The 24,041-nt window shown below is 59.6% G+C and overlaps 1 protein-coding gene across 5 annotated transcripts in view; it reads right to left on the bottom strand.

Moving 5' to 3' along the window:
• The window catches only part of AGAP1 (ArfGAP with GTPase domain, ankyrin repeat and PH domain 1), a 418,839-nt gene that overhangs the window by 240,015 nt on the left and 154,783 nt on the right, over positions 1 to 24,041 (bottom strand). For all 5 annotated transcript variants that reach the window (XM_040972348.1, XM_040972346.1, XM_040972349.1 and 2 more), the window contains exons 4-6: positions 13,099 to 13,184; positions 11,000 to 11,141; positions 8,170 to 8,304 (exon numbers count right to left, since the gene is read on the bottom strand). In XM_040972348.1, coding sequence (XP_040828282.1) covers positions 8,170 to 8,304; positions 11,000 to 11,141; positions 13,099 to 13,184 — 363 coding nt within the window. The remainder of the gene's footprint in view (positions 1 to 8,169; positions 8,305 to 10,999; positions 11,142 to 13,098; positions 13,185 to 24,041) is intronic.

Here is a 24,041-nt window from a genome sequence, read left to right as displayed (position 1 = left end):
TCAGACACCTGCCGGCCACTCAGGCGCTGGCATGGTGCGCACAGAGCAACCTCCAGACACCCCTTGGTGCTGCCACCCTCGGGGAGACTCCAGGCCACTGGCCCTCCCTCCGGGAGCCAGACTCAAATGCACAAGAGCAGGAACCAGCACAGACATCCCAAGAAGGGCAACACGCTGCCTCTTGCAGCGAAGACCTATTGAGAACCATTTCCATTTTCTTCTCTATCTGTAGACCAACACGGTTTATAAAACACAACATTCCAGCGTGGTCAGGCACAAAGACGTTGGTTGGTGGAGGCCTGGCTGGGACCTGAGTGACTCCCAGGCCGGATGCCGCGCGGCCCAAGCCTCCCACGTTGCTGCTGTAGGTGCTGGCCAGGGACAGAGCTGTGGCATTAGATGACCACGCTTGGGTCCTACAGAACAAGCCAAACAGAGCCAATCCTCAGGGGGGCCACACACACACACAGCCGCTGCCACTGTCTGCTTCTGTCTGGTTAGGCATAGTTTTGGTTTATCTTTTTGTTTTCGCATTTCATATCCTGTGACAGCCATCTCTCCGTTCTCTTTGGAAACGTCCCCGACTCTTAGGCTGGCATCCTATGCTCTGCGAACCCTCTGGTGATCCCCTCTCCCCAGCTTTCCTCTGATTAAGCTGCCAGTGCTCCTCCTCACACAGACACCCCACTCCTGGTGCCCACCCCAAACGGGCTCGTCCCGCAGGTGCCAGGTCAGACCCCGGGCACAGGGTGGGCACCACGGGGTGCAGCAGCTCCGGGCGACAGTGTCGCTCTCTGCTGACCTGACCGAGCGGTGCCCGCGAGGAGTGGGGTTGTTCTGTCGGAGCCTACGATGCGACAAACGGGACATGGCGAACCAGGACCGCAGCAGCATCTGACCCTCCGAGGGATTTTCTCACTCTTGTGATCCGAAGAGACTTCTGAGGAACGCTAAATAGGTCAAAAAGTACAGCGCCGCTTAATCATTCTAAAAACATTAGCAAGAGCAGCGTGCTGTGCATTATGAACACATTATGAGCAAAAATAAAAGCCATTTGTACGCATTAATGACACATCACGCTAACTCAAGCTGGCTGCCGCCACCGAGAGAGGAGTCCTGGGGCAGCACGCAGCCTCGAGGCCGCGGGGCACCACAGCATTAGCATAGCCATTTTCTGTGTCATTGATAAAAATTAATTCTACAAGCCAAAGAGATGGGTCCTAACATGGCAATCAAAACAAAGCATTTGCCAAGAGTGTGTTTAATGATCTGGTTTGGGCAGCAGGAGAGTGAACTCGGATTCTTCCACGCGCTTCTATCCGACTTTCTCAACGCAACAAGTGCTTTGGTGCCGCGTGCACAAAGTCCCAGACGCGGGGCAGAAGAAAGGCACCTACAGCCACTGCCACCTACAGCCACCTACAGCCACCGTCACCTACAGCCACTACCACCTACAGCCACCTACAGCCACCGCCACCTACAGCCACCGCCACCTACAGCCACCTACAGCCACCGCCACCTACAGCCACCTACAGCCACCGCCACCTACAGCCACCTACAGCCACTACCACCTACAGCCACCTACAGCCACTGCCACCTACAGCCACCTACAGCCACCTACAGCCACTGCCACCTACAGCCACCTACAGCCACCACCACCTACAGCTACCGCCACCTACAGCCACCACCACCTACAGCCACCGCCACCTACAGCTACCGCCACCTACAGCCACCGCCACCTACAGCCACCTACAGCCACCGCCATCTACAGCCACTACCACCTACAGCCACCTACAGCTACCGCCACCCACAGCCACCTACAGCCACCGCCACCTACAGCCACTACCACCTACAGCCACCTACAGCCACTGCCACCTACAGCCACCTACAGCCACTACCACCTACAGCCACCTACAGCCACTGCCACCTACAGCCACCTACAGCTACCGCCACCTACAGCCACCTACAGCCACCGCCACTTACAGCTACCGCCACCTACAGCCACCTACAGCCACCGCCACCTACAGCCACCACCATCTACAGCCACCGCCACCTACAGCCACCTACAGCCACCGCCACCTACAGCCACTGCCACCTACAGCCACCTACAGCCACCACCACCTACAGCCACCTACAGCCACCGCCACCTACAGCCACTACCACCTACAGCCACCTACAGCTACCGCCACCTACAGCCACCGCCACCTACAGCCACCACCATCTACAGCCACCTACAGCCACCTACAGCCACCTACAGCCACTACCACCTACAGCCACCTACAGCCACCACCATCTACAGCCACCGCCACCTACAGCCACCTACAGCCACCGCCACCTGCCTGTCTCCTGCTACCACGGGAACAGCAACCTTCACCAAGGACTGCTTCTGCTTCTGCTTCTGTTCCTGTTTCATTTTTGAGAGACAATGAGGCTGAGAGAGGGGATGAGGAGGAAAGATAGGGAGGGAGGGAGAGAGAGGGAGAGAGGGAGGGATTCTCCCAACTGCCTGCAGTGGCCAGGACTGGCTTGGGGACGTCACTGCAGGCCTCCCACAGGAGCAGGACTTGGCCATGAGCTCTCTGCTGTTGGCCAGCGGGAAGCTGCCCTGGCGAACTGGGCCAGGACTGGAACCCAAGCCCTCACAACGTGAAATTGCAGCATCTAGGTCCCTGTGCCCAGTGCCTGCCCCAGGGGTGCTGCGCCCAGTGCCCACCCCAGAGCATCCCAGCACCCAGTGCCCATCCCAGGGCATCCCCATGCCCAGTGCCCATCCCAGGGAGGATTTGAAGATGACTACCTCCTGTTGTTTCAAGAAGAAACCAAGACACCTCTGTGCATGAGGGCTCCTTCTGTCTGCAAGACGATTTTAAGCACTTACAAGCTTCAATTCTGACTGCGGCCGGGACCTGCAGCCCCCTCTGGCCGGGCAGGCGGGACCTGCAGCCCCCTCTGGCCGGGCAGGCAGGACCTGCAGCCCCCTCTGGCCAGGCAGGGATCATGGTGACACTGAAGCCCTTCCCCCACCCCATTCCTCCCTATGTCCTTCTGGAATGGGAAAGAGAACCAACCCCAGGGCCGGCCTCTGGAACTGCTCAACGCTTCAACAGAACAGAGCGCAGCTCCTGGAAAGGCACCAGCAATGGGCACTGACAAATTGAATCCCCCCTTGTAGCATCTGAAGGGGTGATGGTCAGGAAAGGTTACCCCAACAGAGCCTAGGAACAGCCCGGGGTCGGGGGCCTCTGAACGCAGTGCAGGCTGTCGGAGCAGGCTGCAGGCTGGAAGGACGGTTCAGCTCATCAGAAGCTCACTGCCCGCACAGCTGGGGACTCTAGCTGTCACAAACGTAGCGCCCAAAGCCTCCACCTTCGTTGCTGCCTTACCGCAACCTCGGAATACGCACATGGTTCAGAAAGTTGATGGAAGGAAAGATTAGGAGCAGGTGTGATGGCTCACCTGGCCAATCTTCTGCCTGCAGGCGCTGGCATCCCATGTGGTCGCCAGTTCATGGCCTGGCTGCTCCACGTCCCACCCAGCTCCCTGCTATGGCCTGGGAAAGCAGGCGAGGACAGCCCAAAGCCTTGGGATCCTGCACCCGTGTGGGAGACCTGGAAGAAGCTCCTGGCTCTGGGCTTCAGCTCAGCTCAGCTCTGTCCACTGCAGCGACTTGGGGAGTGAATCAGCAAACAGGAGACCTCTCGCTGTCTCTCCTTCCTTCTGTAAATCTGCCTTTCAAATAAAAATAAGTAATTTTCTAAAAAAATGATTAATAGAGTGGGTTTGCCCTAAGAACTTTCAAAAGGCATCGATACTTTCTCATAATACAGATTTCCATGGACTTTCTGAAGACCTTCAAAATGTGTGGATTTCAATTGTTTCTGCACCAATATATAATTATTTTAAATAGCATTTCCCCATCAATATTTACAAGTGCCCTTGCACACGATGCAGCCCACACAAAGACCTCGTATCTTAGTTTTGGTGTGAGTTCTGCATCGCAGGCCCCCGTGTGTGTCTGATTACACCCTGCTGCGTGGGATCATTCCAGCAATGGCTCCAACACGTCAGGCACTCTCCCAGGCACAGCACCAGGGCCCCAGCCCTGACGAAGGAGTGGACACCAGACGCAGCAGTCAGAGCCCCAGTCGGGGCAGCTGCCTCCCACAGTGCCAGGCTGCAGCCCTGGCTCCACCGGGGCGTCCAGCTGCCTGCCCTGGCCGACAGCTCCAGTGCCTGGGCTGCTGACACCCACGTGGGAGGCCTGGATGGAGCTGTGAGCTTCCGGTTTTCACCCAGCTCAGCTCCAGCTGCCAGGCCTCTGCCGGAGTGAGCTAGCGGATGGAGCCCCGTTTGGCCCCCGTGCTTCTCAAATGAGTCAGTCCAAGGTGGACAGGCACACAGAAACTGCAAAGCCTTCTTCACGCACACGCCCGAACACCCCACAGGCCACCCGAGTCTGCTCAAGGCCCACACCGCCAAGGGGGCCTCTCACCTGGGGCACCTGCAGTCCCTAATCAGACAGCCTGGGCCTCGGAGGCTCACAGGAGGTGGCAGTGGGGCAGCCACCAAAGCAGGCCCAAGGCCACCCGGGACTCAGCCAGTCCTTCTGCAGGAACCTGAAGAATGCCCGTTCTCTCCCCTCCTCCACTGCGCCACACAGCACTACAGGAACCCGGCAGAGGCGAGGCGTCTTTTTTTTAAAAAAGATTTATTTATCTTTATTAGAAAGGCAGACGGATGGAAAGAAAGCTCTTCCATCTGTTGGTTCACTCCTCAAGTGAGTGCAACAGCTGGTGCTGAGTCGATCCAGAGCCAGGAACTTCTTCCGGGTCTCCCACAGGCATGCAGGGTCCCAAGGCCTTGGGCCGTACTCGCCTGCTTTCCCAGGCCACAGGCAGGGAGCTGGGTGGGAAGCGGGGCTGCCGGGACTCAAATTGGCACTGATACGGGATGCCGGAAGTTGCAGGGGGAGGACTAGGCAACTGAAGCGTTGTGCTGGGCCCGAGCAACTCTTTCACATCAGCTGTTCCCTGAGCATTCTAAGACACGTTAAACTGCACCTTCTCACCACGTCCCAAACCAAAGCCACCGGCCTGTAGCCCAGGAAACGTGGGAAATGAGTTTTCCAGGGCAGAGCAGGCACGCGACGGGGAGGGCTGCAGTGGTGGCGGGCAGCAGCGGCAGTAAGCGGCAGAGGAGCACCCACCAGGGGCAGCAGCCAAAGAGGACAGCTGCCCCGAGCCCACGCTGGCTCACGCCACCCTGGGGAACAATACCTTAGAGACAACATGGTCCCAGCTTGAAGCTGAGCCTGGTCACATCCACCCTGCTTTGGCACAGACTCGAACTGACTAAATATTATGAGAACACCATTCCATTTTTTAAAATTAGCCATGAAGAGCCCACCGGTTCACCTGTCCCACAGACGCAGTATTACCTGGGGAACAGACACATTCCCGTGACGTGCGCTTAAATATCAGAAACTTCCTGTGAAAGCATTCCTCTGCCAGCCAGCAGGCGTGTGCGCGTGCAGTATGAACTGCAACCTAATTCCCAAGAGAACAAGGACAGGAGCGAAACAGCAAGTAACGCAGTCAGCCACCCCAACAAGACCAACTAGGCTGGCACGGGGACGCAACAGCCAAAGCCCAACCCAGATGCCCTTCGACGGGCGGCACACGCGATGCCTGAGGGTGCCAGGCGCTGTACGCCTGGCAGAGAACCCAGAGTGGTGCTCCTGCGCCCCCGTCAGGTGCCACACGTGCTCACTGACACGGCTACCTGGGTCCTGGATGCTCCTGGGGTTAGGGTCACACGGTAACCTTACTGCAAGGAACACAGATCCTGGAGGCATGGAGAGCCATGTACTCCCCTCCTAAAGCGGGTGCCTCCCGGGGCCTGTTTCCCACCTCTAACCTGCTTCATCTCCCACAGGGAGAACTCACATTTGTGCCCGATGCTCGACTCGTACCATTTCACGTGGCCCTTGCACACCCACCTCCCCGTGTCACCTTACAGCATGACCTGTCTGCCTGGGCCGGCCAGGAAGGAGGCCCAGGGACCAAGCTGGTTGGCCACACTTCCCTAGAGGGGACAAGACACGGTTTATCCTTCATAGCACCCTTGGTGGACCCCAAGTTCACGAAGGATGGGCCCTCCGTGCCTCTGCATCCCAGGCTGACGCTCAGAGGGACAGGTGAGCGGACAGGCAAGCCAGCCTGCTTCATGGTCAGATGTGCCCTGTCAGCCACCTGCTGGGAGCCAACCAGACACCAGGGGGCGTTCCTCCCCAGCATCACAGCCCATCCTTGGCATGGAGACCCTGAGAAACCCAAGAGGCAAACACAGGGGCTCCTGGTTCCTGGAGAAGCAGTGGGGCAGACAGCCAGCAAGGAGCCTGGGCCGCATGGGGGGTGGGGGGCGGGCAGAGGTGCCCCTGCAGCAACCGCTCTCCGCTTCCCTCTGCCACTCACACACGGTGTGGAGGTCTCCCTTTCTACGATGCAGAGGCATGAGAGAGGAATAAGGCCAAGGGGGCCCCTGGAGTACAGACCACAGAGCTCACCGGGACATCCCAACCCGGCGTGCCGGGGCACGTGCCTGGCCCGTTGTCACTCACATGACAAATGATCTGGAAGGACAGGGAAGGTGCTCTGACGAGAGCTGTCACAAGCAGCCACGTTGTCACCCCTGAGCCTCCAGCGCCCAGGCGCGGCTCAGGCTCGGTGCTCCAAGACCGAGAAAGCCGCGAGAGCACACCTGCTCGGCTGTGCTACAAGACCGACAAAGCCGCGAGCGCACACCTGCTCGGCCGTGCTCCAAGACCCACAAAGCCACGAATGCACACCTGCTTGGCCGTGCTCCAAGACTGACAAAGCCCCGAGAGCACACCTGCTCGGCCGGCGGTAGCTCTCAGTGCGGATGGCAGAAGCACCTGTGACTTAGTGAAACCAAGGCAGTGTGCGTGGCAGAGTGACACCCAGCCTCCGCAGAGCGGCCTCCTTTGCAAGGACATTTTCATGCAACTATCTGAAGGACCCATATTCACTCAAAGCAACTTACAACAATCGCAGCTACCAACTTGCCATGGATGTCCCGTCCTTGTCAGAATCCATGAAACCCAAATACCTCATGTAAAGAAAGGGAGGGCTGAGAACAGGCAGGGAGGGCACACAGCCCCACGGGCACCTGTGGGTGCCAGCTGATGTCCGGATACTACAAACGGCAGGCTGGAGCCATACCCTCCCACCAGCGCCCCGACCGGAAGGCGTCCGGGGTGCTCCTGCCCCCCACCGCCTGGGACATCCTCAGCAGGTGACCCAATTACTGCACCACATTGCTAACTCTCAGGTGTGGCACTCCTGGGGTGGGGCTTCTCAGGGGTGACCACGTCACGGGGTGGGGCCACCACCAGCACGTCCAGTGTCCGCACGGGCAGAGACCGGAGGCGGTGGCCCCTGCCCCGACGGCACGCTGCAGCCAGAGGCCCTGGCTCAACAGCGGGCTCACCGCGGCCTTCCCAGCCCACTTGTCAGCCCACGTTAGTTCATCTCACAGAGCTGGGGTGCCAGCAAGTAGAACAATGTGACCTTGCCAGCCTCTGGTACAAATTAATTCACTCAGGAGTTCATTTATTTATGCAGAGCCATCACAAATGTCATTACGAGGCAGCCATGGAGGACAAACGTGCCCCCAGGCTCAGCTCTGCCAGCCCCAGGGGGGTGGAAACACCCTATTCAGAGGCCAGGGGGTCCACACGGGGTCCTCCAGGCTCCCACGTCTGTGGCAGCCGGGCAGCAGCCCATGAACGTCCTAACGGACCTAGCGGGGCTTCCAGAAAGTTCTTAACAGGAGAGGCAGCTGGCCAGAGTGAGCTGGCAGACCCCAGTTGAGTGGCCCGGTGTGACCAGGGCTGGGCCCCACGTGGCCTGCACAGCGTGGGTGGCTCTGCCCTGGGGCTGTAGATGACCCCTTGCCCCCCTCAGGTCCCTTCGCACCACAGGACCCCCTCACGGGTGGGACGGGGACGCCCCTGCCAGGCCCCGTGCCTCTGCACAGGGATGGGGGGGGCTTCCCCAACTAGTTCCTCCGATCTTGCCCCTCACCCTCCCTTCTCTAACCCGGCGGAAGCCCCACCCCGGGGCCGCAGCCCGCCCACCCGCCATTTACCGTCCTGGAAGACCCTCTCCACGTTGAGCCCGTACGTGGCGCACGTCTCGTAGTAGGTGCAGCGCTTCAGGTCATTGGACAGCTTCCGCGCACGCGCGTCGTCAATCACCCGTGGGTTGCTGGAACTGATGGCGTCTGCAACAGAGGACACCCGGGACAGCTCAGTGCGGGGGGCGGCCCGTGCAGACGACACCACCACGTCCCCACGCCCATGAGGGAGTCTGGAAGGGTCGCAGGGGTGGGGGTCGTCACCGTGTAAGCAGCTTTTCCGCTCTGCACCCACACCCCACCCACCTCAGAGCCGGGTGGCCACGGGGTCGGGCAGGGATGACCTGGGAGCATGGAGGCAAGGAATGGCAGGGGTGGGGAGGTGGCTGGGGTACACTGGGCCAGAAGACAAGGCTGAAGGGAGAGAGAAGCCCTGTTCCTGCGGACAGGAGGCACCGTGCAGCCGGCTAACTGCCCTGCACGATGTCACACGGGTTCTCATGCCACCGCCTGCCTCCTGCCTGTTCCGTGCACCCAGGCTATCAACACAGGAAGGCTGGCTCCTGCATGGAGGCAGGTGGTCTGGCTGGCCAGGGAGAGGGCGGGACCCAGGAGGACGGATCTGAGGCCTGACCAACCAGGAACACCAGCAGGCCCCGGGCGGGCAGCCACACCTGCAGGGGCTGTGGGCAGAGTGGGCGCCTGAAGGGGCAGGGACTGGATCGTGGGAGTGAGGCTGTGCGAGCAGCAGACCACCTGGAGGGTCCAGGACTTGCAGGAGGGCCATGCAGGCCACCAGGGCTCCAGATGGCCCACTGGTCCCGGGTGACTTGGACAGGAGGGAACCCCACTCGTGCCCCATACTGGCATCTGAGTAGCAGAGGGGTGAGCTCCGGCACTGACGGACACTGTCACGCTCAGGAGTGACAGGGGCAGCGTCTCCCAAAGACTCCACACCTTTTAAAAAAAATTTATTTATTTTTATTGGAACAGAGAGACAGAAACATCTTCCACCCACTGGTTCATTCACCAAGTGGCTGCAACGACCAGAGCCGAAGCCAGGAGTCAGGAGCCTCTTCTGGGTCTCCGACGTGGGTGCAGGGTCCCAAAGCTTTGGGCCGTCCTTGACTGCTTTCCCAGGTCACAAGCAGGGAGCTGGATGGGACATGAACCGGCGCCCATACGGGATCCTGGGCATGTAAGGCAAGCATTTAGCCACTAGCCTATTGCCGGAGGCGCCTTCCTGAGCCCAGGTGTCTCTGGGAACTCCCACGGGAGCCTACGCCAGTGTTTCCTCACTGACTGGGAGCGATCCAGGTCTCTGCTGTACCTGCTGCAGAGCCAGGCCTGCAAGCCAGCGGGCAGCTGTTCCCGGCTTGCTGTGCTAACCAAGGCACCTCTGAGCATGGACAGCAGGTGGGGGCGCTTGTTGAGGCGGCAGCGGGACAATGTTACCAACCTCTCTCTCCAGAGCTTTCATGGGAAGTGGGAGCAAGGCCCCCTGCTCCCTTCGGCCCCCTGTCATCCTGACCCCGGGCTGCCACACCCCCACCACCGTCGGTAGGAAGCCCACTCCACTCGTGTCGTGTCTGTGCCTGGCGCTGGACCTCACGGGAGCACACCTGCCCATCGCAGCACACAGGCGCTGCCATTCCTGGCCATGAAGTCTCCCTGTCCCGCCCCTCGCCCCTTCCTGTCCTACAGCATATCCACGCAGCCCCCTGGCACGGCACCCTCAGGAACAGAAACTGCTTGTGCAGTTCTTTCTAGTCCAAGCTGGCGGGGTGGGCAATGCCAGGCCCTGCCCCTACAACCTGGCCTCCTCCTCTCCTAGACAAGGAGTGGGTGGGACCTGCCTAGCGGGTCTCAATAATTCCTGCTTGCAGGAACGGATCTCCGAACGCTCCCGGCAGCTTCAGGCAGGGCCCCCTAGAGGGAAGTCCCATGTCGCAGCTCTGGAAGAATTCTGAAGCGCCCCCATCTAACATGCAAAGTCTGCACAAGGCAAACAAGGACCTGGTTTTCGGGCTGTGGCTGGTGCACTGTCGCCACCAGGGGGAAGCAGAGGCATTTAAAAAACCCTTCCTGTCTGTTCCACACAGCTGACTCCTTCCCCAGGGAGAGGCGCACACAGCACAGACCAGATGTGAAGAAATGACGCCCCACCCCGCAAAAAACACAAAGAATGAAAGCATAACGCAGCTCCCCCGGGCGGTGAGCGTGTCACGAGGCATCACGGCCAGCGACGCTGCTGTCAAGACGGCCTTGCCTCTGCCTCGCCAGCTCCCTACGGACGCAACGCACAGAGCTGGTGTCCCACTCCGTTGCGCGAGGGTCACTGGGGCACGAGGCCAAGTTCTAAAAAAGGGACCTGGAACAAGACACGCACCCGGTGTTAAACGCTCCTTTGAGCTCTGCTGGATTAAAAATAAGACGGCACACAGGAAGGAAGCAAGCAAACCCACGCTCTGTGTCCGAGGGAGAGTTTAACGGCACGGCGGCTGCTGCAGGGAAGCGACACACACCTCGCTCTGCCTAAGGCCCGGGAGCAGAAGCGCTGGGGAGCGGGGCGCTGGGGGCCGGGGGCGCTGGGGAGCGGGGCGCTGGGGAGCGGGGGCGCTGGGGAGCGGGGGCGCTGGGGGGCCGGGGGCGCTGGGGGGCCGGGGGCGCTGGGGAGCGGGGCGCTGGGGAGCGGGGGCGCTGGGGGCGGGGCCACTCGGACAGGACAGCACAGTGTCACGGGTGCTCGCCGTGCAAGCCGCCGGCGGGGAACCATGCCTTTGGAGACAGCTCCGCACAGCCCTCCTGCACGCGCAGCCCCAGCCAGCAGGTGCCCACTCACCCTGGGTGCCCACCAGCACCAGCGGCACCTCGCTCGTGCTGCGGTAGTTGGCCATTCGGCTGTAGTAGTGGTAAACTGTCTGGAAGCTGATCTCGTCCTCCAGGCTGAAGACAAAGATGACCGCGTCCACCCACATAGCGAACTGGGGAGAGAGGAGTGGACAAGGGCTGAGAGAGGGGCTTGGGCTGCACAGAATCTGGGCGCCGGCCGGGAGTGGGGGGCGCCTGCAGGAACCCCGGGTGCTGGCTGCTCCCCTTGCGTGGTCACTGGACTCCCACCGACGCCTGGAGAGCACACTGCCATTTTCTTTCCTTAGGCAAATTAACAAAGATTGGGCATCCCTAGCGCCTTGTGTCCACTGGGGTCAGCCACAGGCCTCTGCCAGCCCCACCGGGGGCCCAGCACTTCCAGAAACCACCAACTCAGCTGTTGCAGGTTCTTCCACTCTACCAAGGCTTGTGCTCAAATGCGAGGGGGCGGTGCATGCCTGGTCACCCTGTGGACAGGAAGGAACCCTGGGACCCACACTTTGCCCACCGCATTGTCCTGCTGCCCAGCTGGCCGCATGGGAGTGTGGGTGCGAGAGCCCCTTGCTGTGGTGGGTCACACAGTGACTGGGTGCCACTGAGACAAGGACACGGTGTTCTGGCCCTTCCGGGGCCCACATCCTGCCTCGCTGATGTCCACCCAGCACGGACACATCCACGCCATCAGCCACACTCTACGCTCGTGCCGTGTCTGCACACACGTTCCCTGTCCTGAGTGGGCGGCACTGCCGTAGCCACAACACCACACCTCTGGCAGCAGAACATACTTGCTCGGTGCTGGCGTTTCAGTCCTGGTACGTCTTACACTCGGTGGTGTTTCATTCATCCCAGCGGGGCCATGTGAAACCCTGACACACTCTGAACAGCTGTGCAGCCTTCCCACGCGTGAGTCACCTGACTCCAGCACCAACCATCTCTGTTTATCTGCTGGGGCCAGTGCAATGTTAGGCATCCCATAGCTACGTTGTCCTGTGTCCCAGCTGCCCCACTCCCCGCCCAAGCCTGGGATAGCAGCGGAGGATGCCTCAAGTGCCTGGGTCCCCGCAGCCACAGGGGAAAACCAGGAGAAGCTCCTGGCTTCGGATCATCTCCGCTCTGGCTGATGCAGCCACTGGGGAAGTGAAGCAACAGGTACACAACTCATCGCTCTCTCTCTCTCTCTGTAACTCTGCCTTTCAAATAAAAATAAAGTTTTTCAGGAAAAAAGACTATTTATTTGAAAGGCACAGGTGGAGCACAGGTGGTGCAAGAGACAGTGAGATCTCACACCTGCTGTTTTACTCCTGAAATGACGGTCATGGCCTGAGTTAGGCCGGGCCAAATGCAGAAGCCTGGAGCTCCAGCCACGCCTCCCTTGCAGGTGGCAGGGCACACATATTCGGCTCATTTACCGCCGTTTTCCCAGGCACATGTAAGCCATCATTCCCATGGTTTAAAAGCAGGAGCTGCAGCCGGCACCCAGATGACATGGCAGCAGCTGAACCCACCACACCCACACCAGCCCCATTTCCAACAGCTCTCTGGACATCATTCTCTCACCCCAGCTCTCGTTCTCACAAGGAAAGTTCCAGAAGCAGTGCCAAGGACGTGCGTAAGACTGAGTCTACCACGGCCGTAAGTGGGGTTTGGCGCCTCCCTGTTCACAGGCAGCCGGTTATGCCGGGAGGAGGCTGGTAAGCTGGTTTAGCAGGCCAAGCCAGCAGTCCATCACATGCATGCCTTCTTAGTCTGCAAGGCTGCTCATCTTTCAAGGAATCCTGACAGTCGGCCATAACGGGCAGCAGATGAGCTGGGGGAGTGGCCTGGAGTCAGCCACCAGGAGCAGAAGCGGATTCTACGCCCCGCCCGGCAGCTGGCCACACCACGCTGCTCCAGCGGAAAGGGAAAGGAAAACGGCAGCCACCTGCAGATGGATGCTGTTGAAGCGAGATGGCACATCAAGGCCCAGGCGTTGTGGGTTCTCTGCGCCCCCTCCTGGGAGGACACCAGGCAGGGCCCCCGCCCCCTCCAAGCAGGACCCTAAAACGCCAGGGGCTGCGTGGCAGTACTCACCTGCGCCTCCGGGGGCCCTCCCTCATCGCGAATCAGCAGCAGGTAGCTCTGTCCGTCCACCACGATCTCCTTCTTAAACCTGCCACCTGCCACGCACACACACACACACACAGAAGGGCTGGTTACGCAGGGGCCAACCAGGCTCAGGCCAGGCAAAGACGTGGGCTTCGCTTGTGGAAAAACACGGCCCCTCCCTGCAACTTAGCAGTGGCAATGGTGACAGTCCCAATGGGGACCTCTAAGAGCCGTGCCAGTTTGGTCCTGCAGGCCACTCGCTGGCTGGGGACACAGGACCCGGCCATCGTCACTCAGTGTGCCTCGTCGGAGGTGAGCTGGCCGCGGCATTGGGGCAGGAGCTGGGCTTGAGGCCCCGTATTCTCCTCAAGAGAAACCCAGTTCTGGCGGGAAAACACACAACAGCACAAGGATGGTGTTTCCGGAGTCACAGGTCACAAGTAAGGGAGGGGTGCTGGGCTACTACACGTGGGTTAGACAGCAACTACGAGGGGTGCCCGCGCACACAGCACGCACGGACACGCGGCAGCACGCAGGGTTAGCGGCGGGAACGGACCACTGGCACGGGGTGCAGACACGGGCACGGCCGGCAGGACCCCAAAGGGCCTCTCAGGAGCCTGGTCCTGGCCCACCCTCAGCTGACCCTCATGGATTCCCAGAACATACCAGCCCCTGGTTCTCACTTTCTGCTCCTTTGTGAAGATGGCACCCGGAAACACCACCTAAGTCCCACACTACAACGCTGTGGGCGGGGTGGGGGGGGTGGGCACCAGAGCCACATCTGGCTCTCTCCTGCAACCACTGCCTGTGTCTGGCCAACAGAGACCGTGTCACCTCACCCCAACCCACCCCAAAGATGACACAGCAACCACGGAGGCCAGAAAAGCTCACCACCCTACTCAGGGGAGCTGACTTCCCATGCAAGCTGCACACACACACACACACCACACACGCGTGCACACACACCACACACACGCACGCATACACACACCACACGTGCACACACACATAAACGCACACGCACGCGTGTGTACACACACCACACACACAGTGTACACGGCGGGGCAGGGGCAGTTTGTTCAATAACAAATAACCAGGAAAACTTTTCAATGAAGCAGAGAAAACTCGCAACTGGATGTTGCTATCCCCGAGTCCCCAAACAGGCAGGACAGAGCGCCTGGGGATCAGTCACCTGGAGCCACCTGAGGTGGGCAGGTGAGTAGGATAGCCCAAGATGACAGGGGCCGCTGGACACGGCCCGGGACGATTGGGGCCGCTGGACACGGCCCGGGACGACTGGGGCTGCTGGACACGGCCCGGGACGACGGGCCAGAGCTGCTCCCCCAGGTGCAGGTGCCTGGGTGCAGTTGGGGGAGGGGAGGTAAAACGGAAGGACACCACCTTCCCAACGGGTGACAAGCCAGGAGACATCTAACACATGGCTGGCATGCCCAGAGGTGACAGTCACGCCTCCAGCACCTCCCAGAGAGCAGCGCCTTCTGAGCGTCAAGCCATGATGCTGCCGTTCGTGGGGAGATGAGATGATTCCGACCCTTTCAGGGCGCAGGCGCCCAGCTCTCACGCCCGTGTGGAGGAGCGGCCACTTCCAGCCAGCCCCGCTGAAGGGCAGCTCCCGTGCTGCTTTGTGAAAGCCCCAACTGCCAGAGCACACCTGTGCCAGGAGTTACCAGTACATTCAAGGCAGTTCACAGACTTTCAGAACAGAACTAGCCCTTCCCCCCCACTGGCAGGGCAGAGCTGGCCGCCAGCGCCCTTGGCCAACGTGCCTTCAGCTGTGACCTGTTGCCCACAGCCAGGAGAAACAGGAGGGTAGAGCCCCCGGTGGGCGGTACAGACTGAGCCCCCAAGTGCCCTGTGGGTGGTATTTGGGAATCGCTGGCCGTCCACAGGTGCCCAACTGTCCAGCAAGCATGGACACTGCCTGGGCCACAAGCAGCACTAACATCACACACACTCATCACACATGATGTCACCTTTGTGACCTCATCCCAGTCGTAGCATCTTTGCGCCACCAAAGACACCGACCAGGACACCACTGAACCCCATATGCAGTTTCCTTCTAGAATGTCTGCCCATCACGGGGTGCAGAAAGAGGGCTCAGGGGATTGCCCCAAGGTGCATGGGACAGAAGCTTGAGCAAGAATGGGAGGCTCCCAGCAGAGAAGGGAAGACAGGGCGGGGGCAGACAGAAACACAGATTCCACAGCACAGAGCGGTAGCAAACTCCAGCCCCAGGCCCTCCCCAGGACCGCTCCTGCAGCAGACGGGACCCCGCAGGGCAGGCCTGGAACAGCGCTGGGCGGAACTGAGCCTCCAGTAAAGGGGGCCAAAGCAACAGGGCAGAGGCCTGGACAGTGAGGTAACACACAGAGCCGAGCAGGGGCCACTGGGCAGGGCGCTGAGCTGACCCGGGGGCCATGGGCAGGGCACTGAACTGACCTGGAGGATACGGGGCAGGGCGCTGAGCTGACTTGGACACAAGGACAAGGAGGGTCCTCAAAAGAAGGGGCCTGAAGAATGAGCAAGAGGCCCCCAGAAGGATGGACAGAGGCCCTGACCATGTAACCCTGAGGACATGACGCCAAGACAAGGAGAGGAGGAACTCGCCTCAAATGCACTCAGAGCCACAACAACGCGGGCTCGGCACACACAGGCAGACACTGACCGCGCTGAGAGCGACCAGACCAAAGCCGGGATGGGGCCTTGGCGAGGAGGCCGTGGGGATGCAGCACCCCAAGCAGCGCTTCCCACTGGTCCTGACCTGCGCCGGAGTGATGGGAAGCTGCTGCTCGGCGCAGGCCTCTCTCAGCTTGGCCCGCGGGATCCCTGCGGCTCCGGGCGAGGTGGCGGCCTGGGCTGCTTCAACTTGCTTTCAGAAGCAGCACTGCTCAACCTTGTTTGGGGCTTCTCTGTCTCACTGAAGGGGGTCCTAACATGCCAGCAGGTGACAAGCTGCGGCGGAGGGAGGAGATGTCTATGGGATGGCTCAGACAGAGGACCAGAACGCGACAAAAATGGGAGGGAATGCAGCCAGGAGGAGCCTAACGCAGAAGCTTCCACAGGAACCTGGAGGCTTCCTTAGGAAATGCCGGTGGGACCTGGAGAGCCACTTCACATGGTTTTGAAAAACCGGATCCTGCTGGGAAAGTGGTGTTTGAAGACGACGTCTGGCCCAAGAGTTCAATCCAATTTCCTGACTTCTGAACTTCGGACAGCTTTGAAGAAAATGTACACTGACAGTTCAACACGAAGCCCTAAGAGCTCACTCTCAAACCTGCAAACAAGGCCTACTTTTTAAAGATTTATTTATTTTTATTGGAAAGGCAGATCAGATGAATGGAGAGGAGAGACAAAAATCTCCCACTCACTGGTTCACTTCCCAAACGGCTGCAATGACCAGAGCTGAGCTAATGCATAGCTAGGAGCCGGGAGCCTCCTCCAGGTCTCAAACATGGGTGCAGGGTCCCAAGGCTTTAGGCCACCCTTTGCTGCTTTCCCAGGCCACAAGCAGAGCAGCCAGGACACAACCTGGCACCCATGTGAGTTCCTGGCGCATGCAAGGCAAGGATTTAGCCATTGAGCCATTGTGCTTGGCCCAAACGATGCCTTTTTAACAATAAAATACCAAAGTTCCGGCCAGGAGGCCCGCACTGGTGTGGGGTTAGGTGCTGTGGTGGGTGTCGCCCACAGCAGCTGGCCGTAGCAGCAACCACACTGCCATAAGACGGCGTGGAGTTCTCCCTGTGGACGGACGCCACCTGAAGCCACAGCACGCAAGCCCTGTCACGGCACGCGGGCTCTCAGAGCAGCTGCAGCACCCTCACAGCAAGGAGTCAAGCCCACATGGTGAGCCCCCACACGTGGGCTGCCACGGCGGGGGTGCAGCAGCATTCATCCGCACCGTCCGCTCCTCACTGCCCTTCAGCCGAGGACAGAACTGCAGCAAGGACTCGGCCTCTCCCCAGTGGGAGCACAGAGCACGGGGCGCTCCAAGCAGAATGTGACACAAGCATCCACGCTGCTGGCCGGGGCGTTCCCATGGCAAGACTAGGCCTGCTCCCAAAACTTAATCCCCAACCCAGGCTTTCCGGAAGATCCGGGATCCTTGTTCTTTTGAAATAGTGAGTCTGTGACAAGCGCTTCTCAGATGGGTCCATGGGGAAAGTTCCGGAAGTCTCCAGCAATGGAGTGTTTAGCCAAGCCTGTGGCACACTTCCAGCCTCAGACCAGAGCTTCCGGCGAAGGCAGTGAGAAAACGGCAACACGAACTGTGCTCTGCACGCAGTCAGCTCCACAGCCTGGCTCCCGCGAGGGGGTGTGGCAGGGGCGGGCCCTCAAGAGCACCTCCACTTCGGCTGGCCCCTCTTTGCTCTGGCCTGCACTGGATCCCAAGCCAGGTATCGGCACTGCCATTCCATGAACCACCAGGCAGCCCCGACGTGTGCCAGGCCCAGGCAGGTGTCGGGAAGACAGTCTGGGCTCATGGAGCTCTGCTGGGCACAGCACGCCCGATGGGAACTGAGACAGGGCCAGGACAGCCAGGTTGATGAGGGCTGGGAAAGTGAAGTCCTGGGGGCCGGTGGGGGTGTAGTGGGTGAAGTCTCCATCTGGGATGCCCCCTCCCACATGCGTGCAGGCTGTGTCCTGGCTGCTCACTTCCCACCTGGGAAAGCCCAAGGCCGTAGGACAGACATGGAATTCCAGGCTCCCAGCTTCAGTGTGGTCCACCCCCAGCTCTACAGGCCCTCTGGGGAGTGAATCAGAGATGGAAGCTCTCTCTCCCCCTTGGTAACTCTGCCTTTCAAATAAACACAACATAAATTTTTTAAAAATAGAAATAAATAAGCTAAGCTCTTGTCCAGAATCCCCCAGTGCCCGTCACTGTGGGCTATAATTGAGTTTTCCAGCACACACGAGGCCGGCAGTGGCTGGCTGGGTAAACCAAGCACATTGAGCTGGGCACATTGAGAAAAGGCACTTAAGGTGATGTGCTTTATTTTTAATATGGCACACATTTATTTTAAGCTCCGCCAACAACATAAAAAGGCAAACAGCCCCAGCTCCCGACTTCATGTGGTCACACCCAGGCCTCCAGGAGCCATCTCCATGGGACACATGTCCCCGAGCACGACCCCAGAGCCCACAGAGTGAACAGACATTGGGGATGGGGGCTGTGTACAATGCCACCAGCGAACTCCCAGCCAGGCACTCGGCTGCCAACACCAAACAGGTCCTAGTCCCTGGAACGCACCATTCCAGCTGGCAGTTTACCCATGCAAAGAGTGTCACACGAGACACACACACACACACGACTTGTGTTTGCACAAACTCTGATTTTAAACATGGGGTTCTGGCATCAAATCTGTTGATGTGCTGGCTCGTGGTTGTCTGTTCACATCTCCCGAGGGCCAACAGGTGCTGGGTCAGGCGACTGAATGGGGCGAGTAGCAGCTGCGGGAGGAGCTGATCTCAACAGCCAAGACCCATGTAAATGTGTTTCTGCTGGGTGCTTCCACGCACCCACCAGCCACTGCTCTGATAAAGGCCCCAGCTGGGGAGCACCTAGGACCTGCCCCAGCCACCCCGGTGGAACTGCCCAGGAGGATAATACTCCTGAGCCCTCCTCACAAGGTAAGGGGTGTGGGGTCTGGGACCACCAGGCTGAACCGCATCTTACAAGGCTGGTCATTCCTACAGACACCTCTCGTATCAGTGGGCTCCTCAGGGCTCCCCAGCTAAGACTCGTGCCCACACGGTGCCAGCATGTGGCCTTGGAATGGCCAAACACACCCCAGAAAAGGCTCCCTCCGCTGGAAGAGGCAGCCGGTGACCTGACAGGCACGAGAGCCAGGACGGCTTGCGCAGCAATCCCTGCGAAGGCCTGCACCTGCTCCCAGGTCCAGAGGCCGTCGGTGACGCCTCTGATTGGTCCATCCCCAGAGCAGGTGCACCAGCCAAGCACCTGCCTGGGGAGGGGGAGAGGACGGGTCCCTGGCTCCTTTTTTCCAGCCTCCTACTTGTCCTGGGTCTTCACCACCCTGGCTATGCGGAGGATCATGCTCCCGCCGCCTGCCCACTTCCAAACGACGCAGGTGCGTCACACCTGGGTGTCCTGGCCCCTCAGGTAGCTCCAAACCTTCCTTTTCCACCAGAACCAATCAGCCCCTCCCTCTCAGGACACAGGCACCCAGGGGTCCTCGGGTGGGTCCCTGTGCCCAGGGCCCTCCTGATGTGCCCCATACTCCACACTGCAGCGAGGGCCCTGTCATCTTCCTCATCTGGCCAGGTGTGAATCATGGAGACTTATCCAGAAACTTCCTCCCTCGGGCATGCAGGCCAACTGCAGGCCCAGTACCCGGCTCAGTAAGCCCTGGATTTCTTGTTGGATTAATGATAAAAAAAATTGGGACGGTGTGTTCCGAGTTCCAAACGACCAAGTCAGAAACACACACTGTTCTGCCAATCCCGCCAAAGCCAAGAACATGAGGGCGGCCTCCTGATTCTGGGTCTGCCTGCGGCTCCTGGAGCTCGTCCCGCACAAAGTGGAACCTGCTTCTCCTCCACGACTCCTGAGCGTGGCGGGACCGGTTCCATCTGTTCCACCTGCTTTACAGACCTGATACCCCCGGATCCTGAGCCCAGCCCACAGGTTACCAGGTGCAGTCCCTGGGCAGCGGCATGCAGACCGCAAGGAGAAAAGGGACGTTTTCACGGTTACGAGACCGGGCAGGTTAGCACAGGAACAATCACACAACTGCTGCCTGCCAGTAAACAGCTGCATAATCTGAAGGCTTAGGGGAAAAAAATTCCAAAGAAAATTGTCCCATGCTTACCACCTCCTGGTCATAAAGGAGATAAAATGTATGCTGAAAAACTTAAGTTTTATTTGGGTCTGTGGCTCCTGCTCCCTGCCCCCGCAGCAGAACATTAAACAGGACCCAAGAATGGTTTCAGAAACAACCTCACATCTGTGCAGCTGTGGTAGCTGACATAACTTCTGCAGAGTTTATTGGACTTGGAAAGGGTTTTCCGAGCTGACGGCTTAAGCGCACTGTGGCGTCTCAGGAACTGGGCTGCGTGTTTACCACGCGGGATGTTTCCAGGGAACACAGTAAACACGCATTAACAAAATCCTGGAGACGCGTGTGCTCCTGAGCCTGCGGCCAGCACGCTGGCAGGAAGCCGGGAGCAGGCCCTCGTGAGGCTGGCCGAGTCCTGTGGCCTGCAGGTCCTCAGAGCCGCAGCGAGTGGCCAGCGCATTCAGAACAAACAGGACTTGAAGTTGCCCTGGAAAACCCCAGGGCTGTTTCCTCTGCGGAGCAGTCAGACCTTGGGGATTAAGACCTTGCCACCTCCAGGAGTCCTGGCAGAGTTATGTCCCTTTTCTTCCAGTTTCCAGAGAGGTTCCAGGCGGCTGCCAAAGCACAGAGCCCAACGATCCTGCTGGGAGCCCTGCTCTGCACAGCTGGAAAGAGCCCTGGAGCACAGGCCAGTGAAGGCCACACCTCGAGAGCCACTGCAGACTGGGGCTGATCAGGGCAGAGCAGACAGCAGCAGAGGGGCCACGGGCCACCCTGCCGGAGCCACACTGCCAGGGGCAGCCCCGTGTGCCACGGGGCCATCCTCCCTGCACCAATGGCACTGCCAGGGCCTTGAACCCAGCTGCCTGCCTTCTCTTCACAGGGTCCTGCTGCAGCCATGAGGCAGATGGGCAGGCTGGAACTGCGGACAGCTGACTACCAAGCTGCCTATCAAGCTGCCGAGACGGGCTGAGAGCTGTGGACAAGCGTGAGAGGGGCCCAGTCCAGGCAGGAGGGCTGAACCTCACCTACGTTTTAAAAATTTTATTTATTTTTAATTTTATTATTATTTTTTAAAGATTTATTTATTTTTATTGGAAAGTCAGATATACAGAGAGGAGAGATCTTTCGCCTGATGATTCACTCCCCAAGTGACTGCAACAGCCAGTGCTATGCCGATCCAAAGCCAGGAGCCAGGAGCTTCTTCCAGGTCTCCCACGTGCATGCAGGGTTCCAAGGCTTTGAGCCGTCCTCGACTGCTTTCCCAAGCTACAAGCAGGGAGCTGGATGGGAAGTGGAGCTGCCGGGATTAGAACTAGAACCCATATGGGGTCCTGGCGCGTTCAAGGCGAGGACTTTAGCCACTAGGCCACGGTGCCGGGCCCTTTTTAAGATTTCATTTATGTGAAAGGCAGACAGAGAGAATCTTGCATCTACCAATTCATTCCCCAAACGCCACAATGGCCAGGGCAGAGCCAAAAGTGAGGAGCTTCGGCCATGTCTCCCATGTGACAGCGGGACCCAGGGAGTCGGGCCACGTTCCAACTGGACCCGAGAACTGAGCCGTCCCTGCCCCGCACTGCTGACTCCGCAGAGGAGAGAAGAGCTGCAGGATTCCCTGGGACTGCCACACAACGCAGCCACATCCCGATCTGGAGCTGTGTGGACCTTCCCTCTCAGCTCGCCCTGTTCCACTCCTGCACCAAGCACCCAGGGCCTTTGCCGCCTGGCTGGCTTCCTCGGGCTCTCTTCTCTAGGCACCGGGAGAACCTCCAGTGAGCAAACTCACTAGTGGCAAACTCGCCTTCCACGCAGGGGCTGTTCTGCCAACTGCCTTAGTCTCCTCCACTGTCAAAACACCAGGCCGGGGCCCGGCGCGGTGGCGCAAGTGGTTAAAGGTCCTCGCCTTGCACGCCCGGGAGCCCATATGGGCGCCGGTTCTAATCCCGGCAGCCCCGCTTCCCTTCCAGCTCCCTGCTTGTGGCCCGGGAAAGTAGTCGAGGACGGCCCAAAGCTTTGGGACCCTGCACCCGCGTGGGAGACCCGGAAGAGGCTCCTGGCTTCGGATCGGCATAGCATCGGCCCGTTGCGCTCACTTGGGGAGTGAATCATCGGACGGAAGATCTTCCTCTCTGTCTCTCCTCTCTGTATATCCGCCTTTCCAATCAAAACATAATAAAAATAAATCTTTAAAAAACACCAGGCCGGACCAGAGTTGAGTGGGGCTACTGCTGGGACTTCAGGTTCCTGCAACACTTGTCTGGTCACCATGCGTGGGCACCACAGGCAAGATGCAGCTGACGGGGAGACAGGCCTCAGGGAGGGCAGGGAGAGGGCGTGCCCAGCCTCCCAGGCGTCCATCCCCAGCACAGGCTCTGGGCCAAGTACCTGCTGGCTGTCCGCACCCCAGAGCAGAGGTGCTAAAGAGGCAAGGAGCAATCAAAGATTCTGCACCCCCGAGGAACACACCCCCAGGGAAGGAAGCTCCTGTCGACCTGCCATGGCAGGGTCACGGCTTCCAGGCCTGGCCCACTGCCCGCCTCCGCCCTACTGCGTGTGGAAGCGGCCAGAGAGAGCTGTGATGCCCAGACTGTCAGCCCGCCTAACAGCTCACGGCGAAGAATCAGCTGAGAGCAGCTAAGCACAGGATGCCAGGGAAGGAGGCCTTACCCACATCCTTCCATCTGCATTGTCCAACTTTCCTCTATCCACCAGGCTGCCCAGAGTCTCCAGAGAAACCCAGGAGGCACTGTCCACTCGCTTGGCGCAGCTGCCCACCTGGAGCCATCCACGCTCCCAACTCCCGCCACAGGGCAACTCAGCCAAGCCCAGCCCAGTGGGGTGTGTGGCCCTCTAGGACCAAGACAGGGACAGATGGCCATGAAAGGACTGTGTGCTGTGACTTCGGCAGCCCTGCAAGGGCCCGGAAATGCGCGCTCACCCCCGCGCAGCCCAGCTCATCACCCCAAGGAGAGTGTCCCGAGCTGTGTGGGGTCACCGGAGGTGGTGTGCCCCGCACGTATCACGTGTCCTGACGCCTAAACGGGGATAGGAGATCACACGGCCAGTGTGGTTTGTGCTCCTAATTAGCAGCGTGAACAGGGCCTGGCGGCAAAGGGGGGGTGGGGGGGCAGCTTTCAGCTGCTCCTCTCTTGGAAGGCAATGTCTGTTACGAAACGTTCCCCGGGGCGGGAAGGTCAGTGCAGGCCGATCTGTCCCGTGGGGTCCCATGACACCCAGCAGGGCTTGTAAGCACCTCACAGGAGAACCACGATGTGCCCCAACTCTGCTCTGCTGGGGCCGTGGCTGTGCCTGCCCCACAAAGGGAATGCAGAGGCCCCAATCCTGGGGCTCTGTGAGGGACTGCAGAGCCGGCATTGTGGTGGGGCCAGTAAAGCGACCTCCTGAGGGCAGGTCTGAGTTCCGACTGACCCACTTTGATCCAGCTCCCTGCTGACGTGCCTGGGACAGCAGCAGCACACAGCCCGAGTACTTGGGCCCCTGCCACTTGTGTTGCAGACCAGGACAAAGCTCCTGGCTCCTGGCTGCAGACTGGCCCAGCCCTGGCCCCTGGCTCTTGGCTGCAGACTGGCTCCTGGCTCCTGGCTGCAGACTGGCCCAGCCCTGGCTCCTGGCTCCTGGCTTCTGGCTGCAGACTGGCCCAGCCCTGGCTCCTGGCTCTTGCCTGCAAACTGGCCCAGCCCTGGCTCCTGGATCCTGGCTACAGACTGGCCCAGCTCTGCCTGTTATAGCCAATAGGTAGGTACATCAGTAGATGCAAGGTCTCTTTCTCTCACTCTCCCTTTGAAATAAAGAAACTCTCTTAAAAAATAATAAATAGGAGGAAGAAGAAAGAAAAAGGAAGGAGAAAGGCCTCTGCCGATGGGATGGAGTCCAGATGAGGTCATCATGGAAGAAAAGTGGCTCCCTGCAGCTCCCACACCCTGTAGGAAGAGGGGACACTAACACAGGACAATGTCCACGATGACAGAGGTGGACGTGGCAGGGAGGCAGCCACAACCCAGGGCTGCTGGCCACTGCGAAGCTTCAGGGGTCGTGGACAGCCCTGTGCCCAGCGCCTGCAGAGGGGGTGGCCTCTGGACAGAT

The sequence above is a fragment of the Ochotona curzoniae genome, unplaced genomic scaffold (assembly GCF_017591425.1).
Source record: "Ochotona curzoniae isolate NIBS_2020 unplaced genomic scaffold, NIBS_Ocur_1.0 contig_2294, whole genome shotgun sequence".
NCBI classification, from domain to species: Eukaryota; Metazoa; Chordata; class Mammalia; order Lagomorpha; family Ochotonidae; genus Ochotona; species Ochotona curzoniae.
This window is presented reverse-complemented; position numbering and strand designations above follow the sequence as displayed.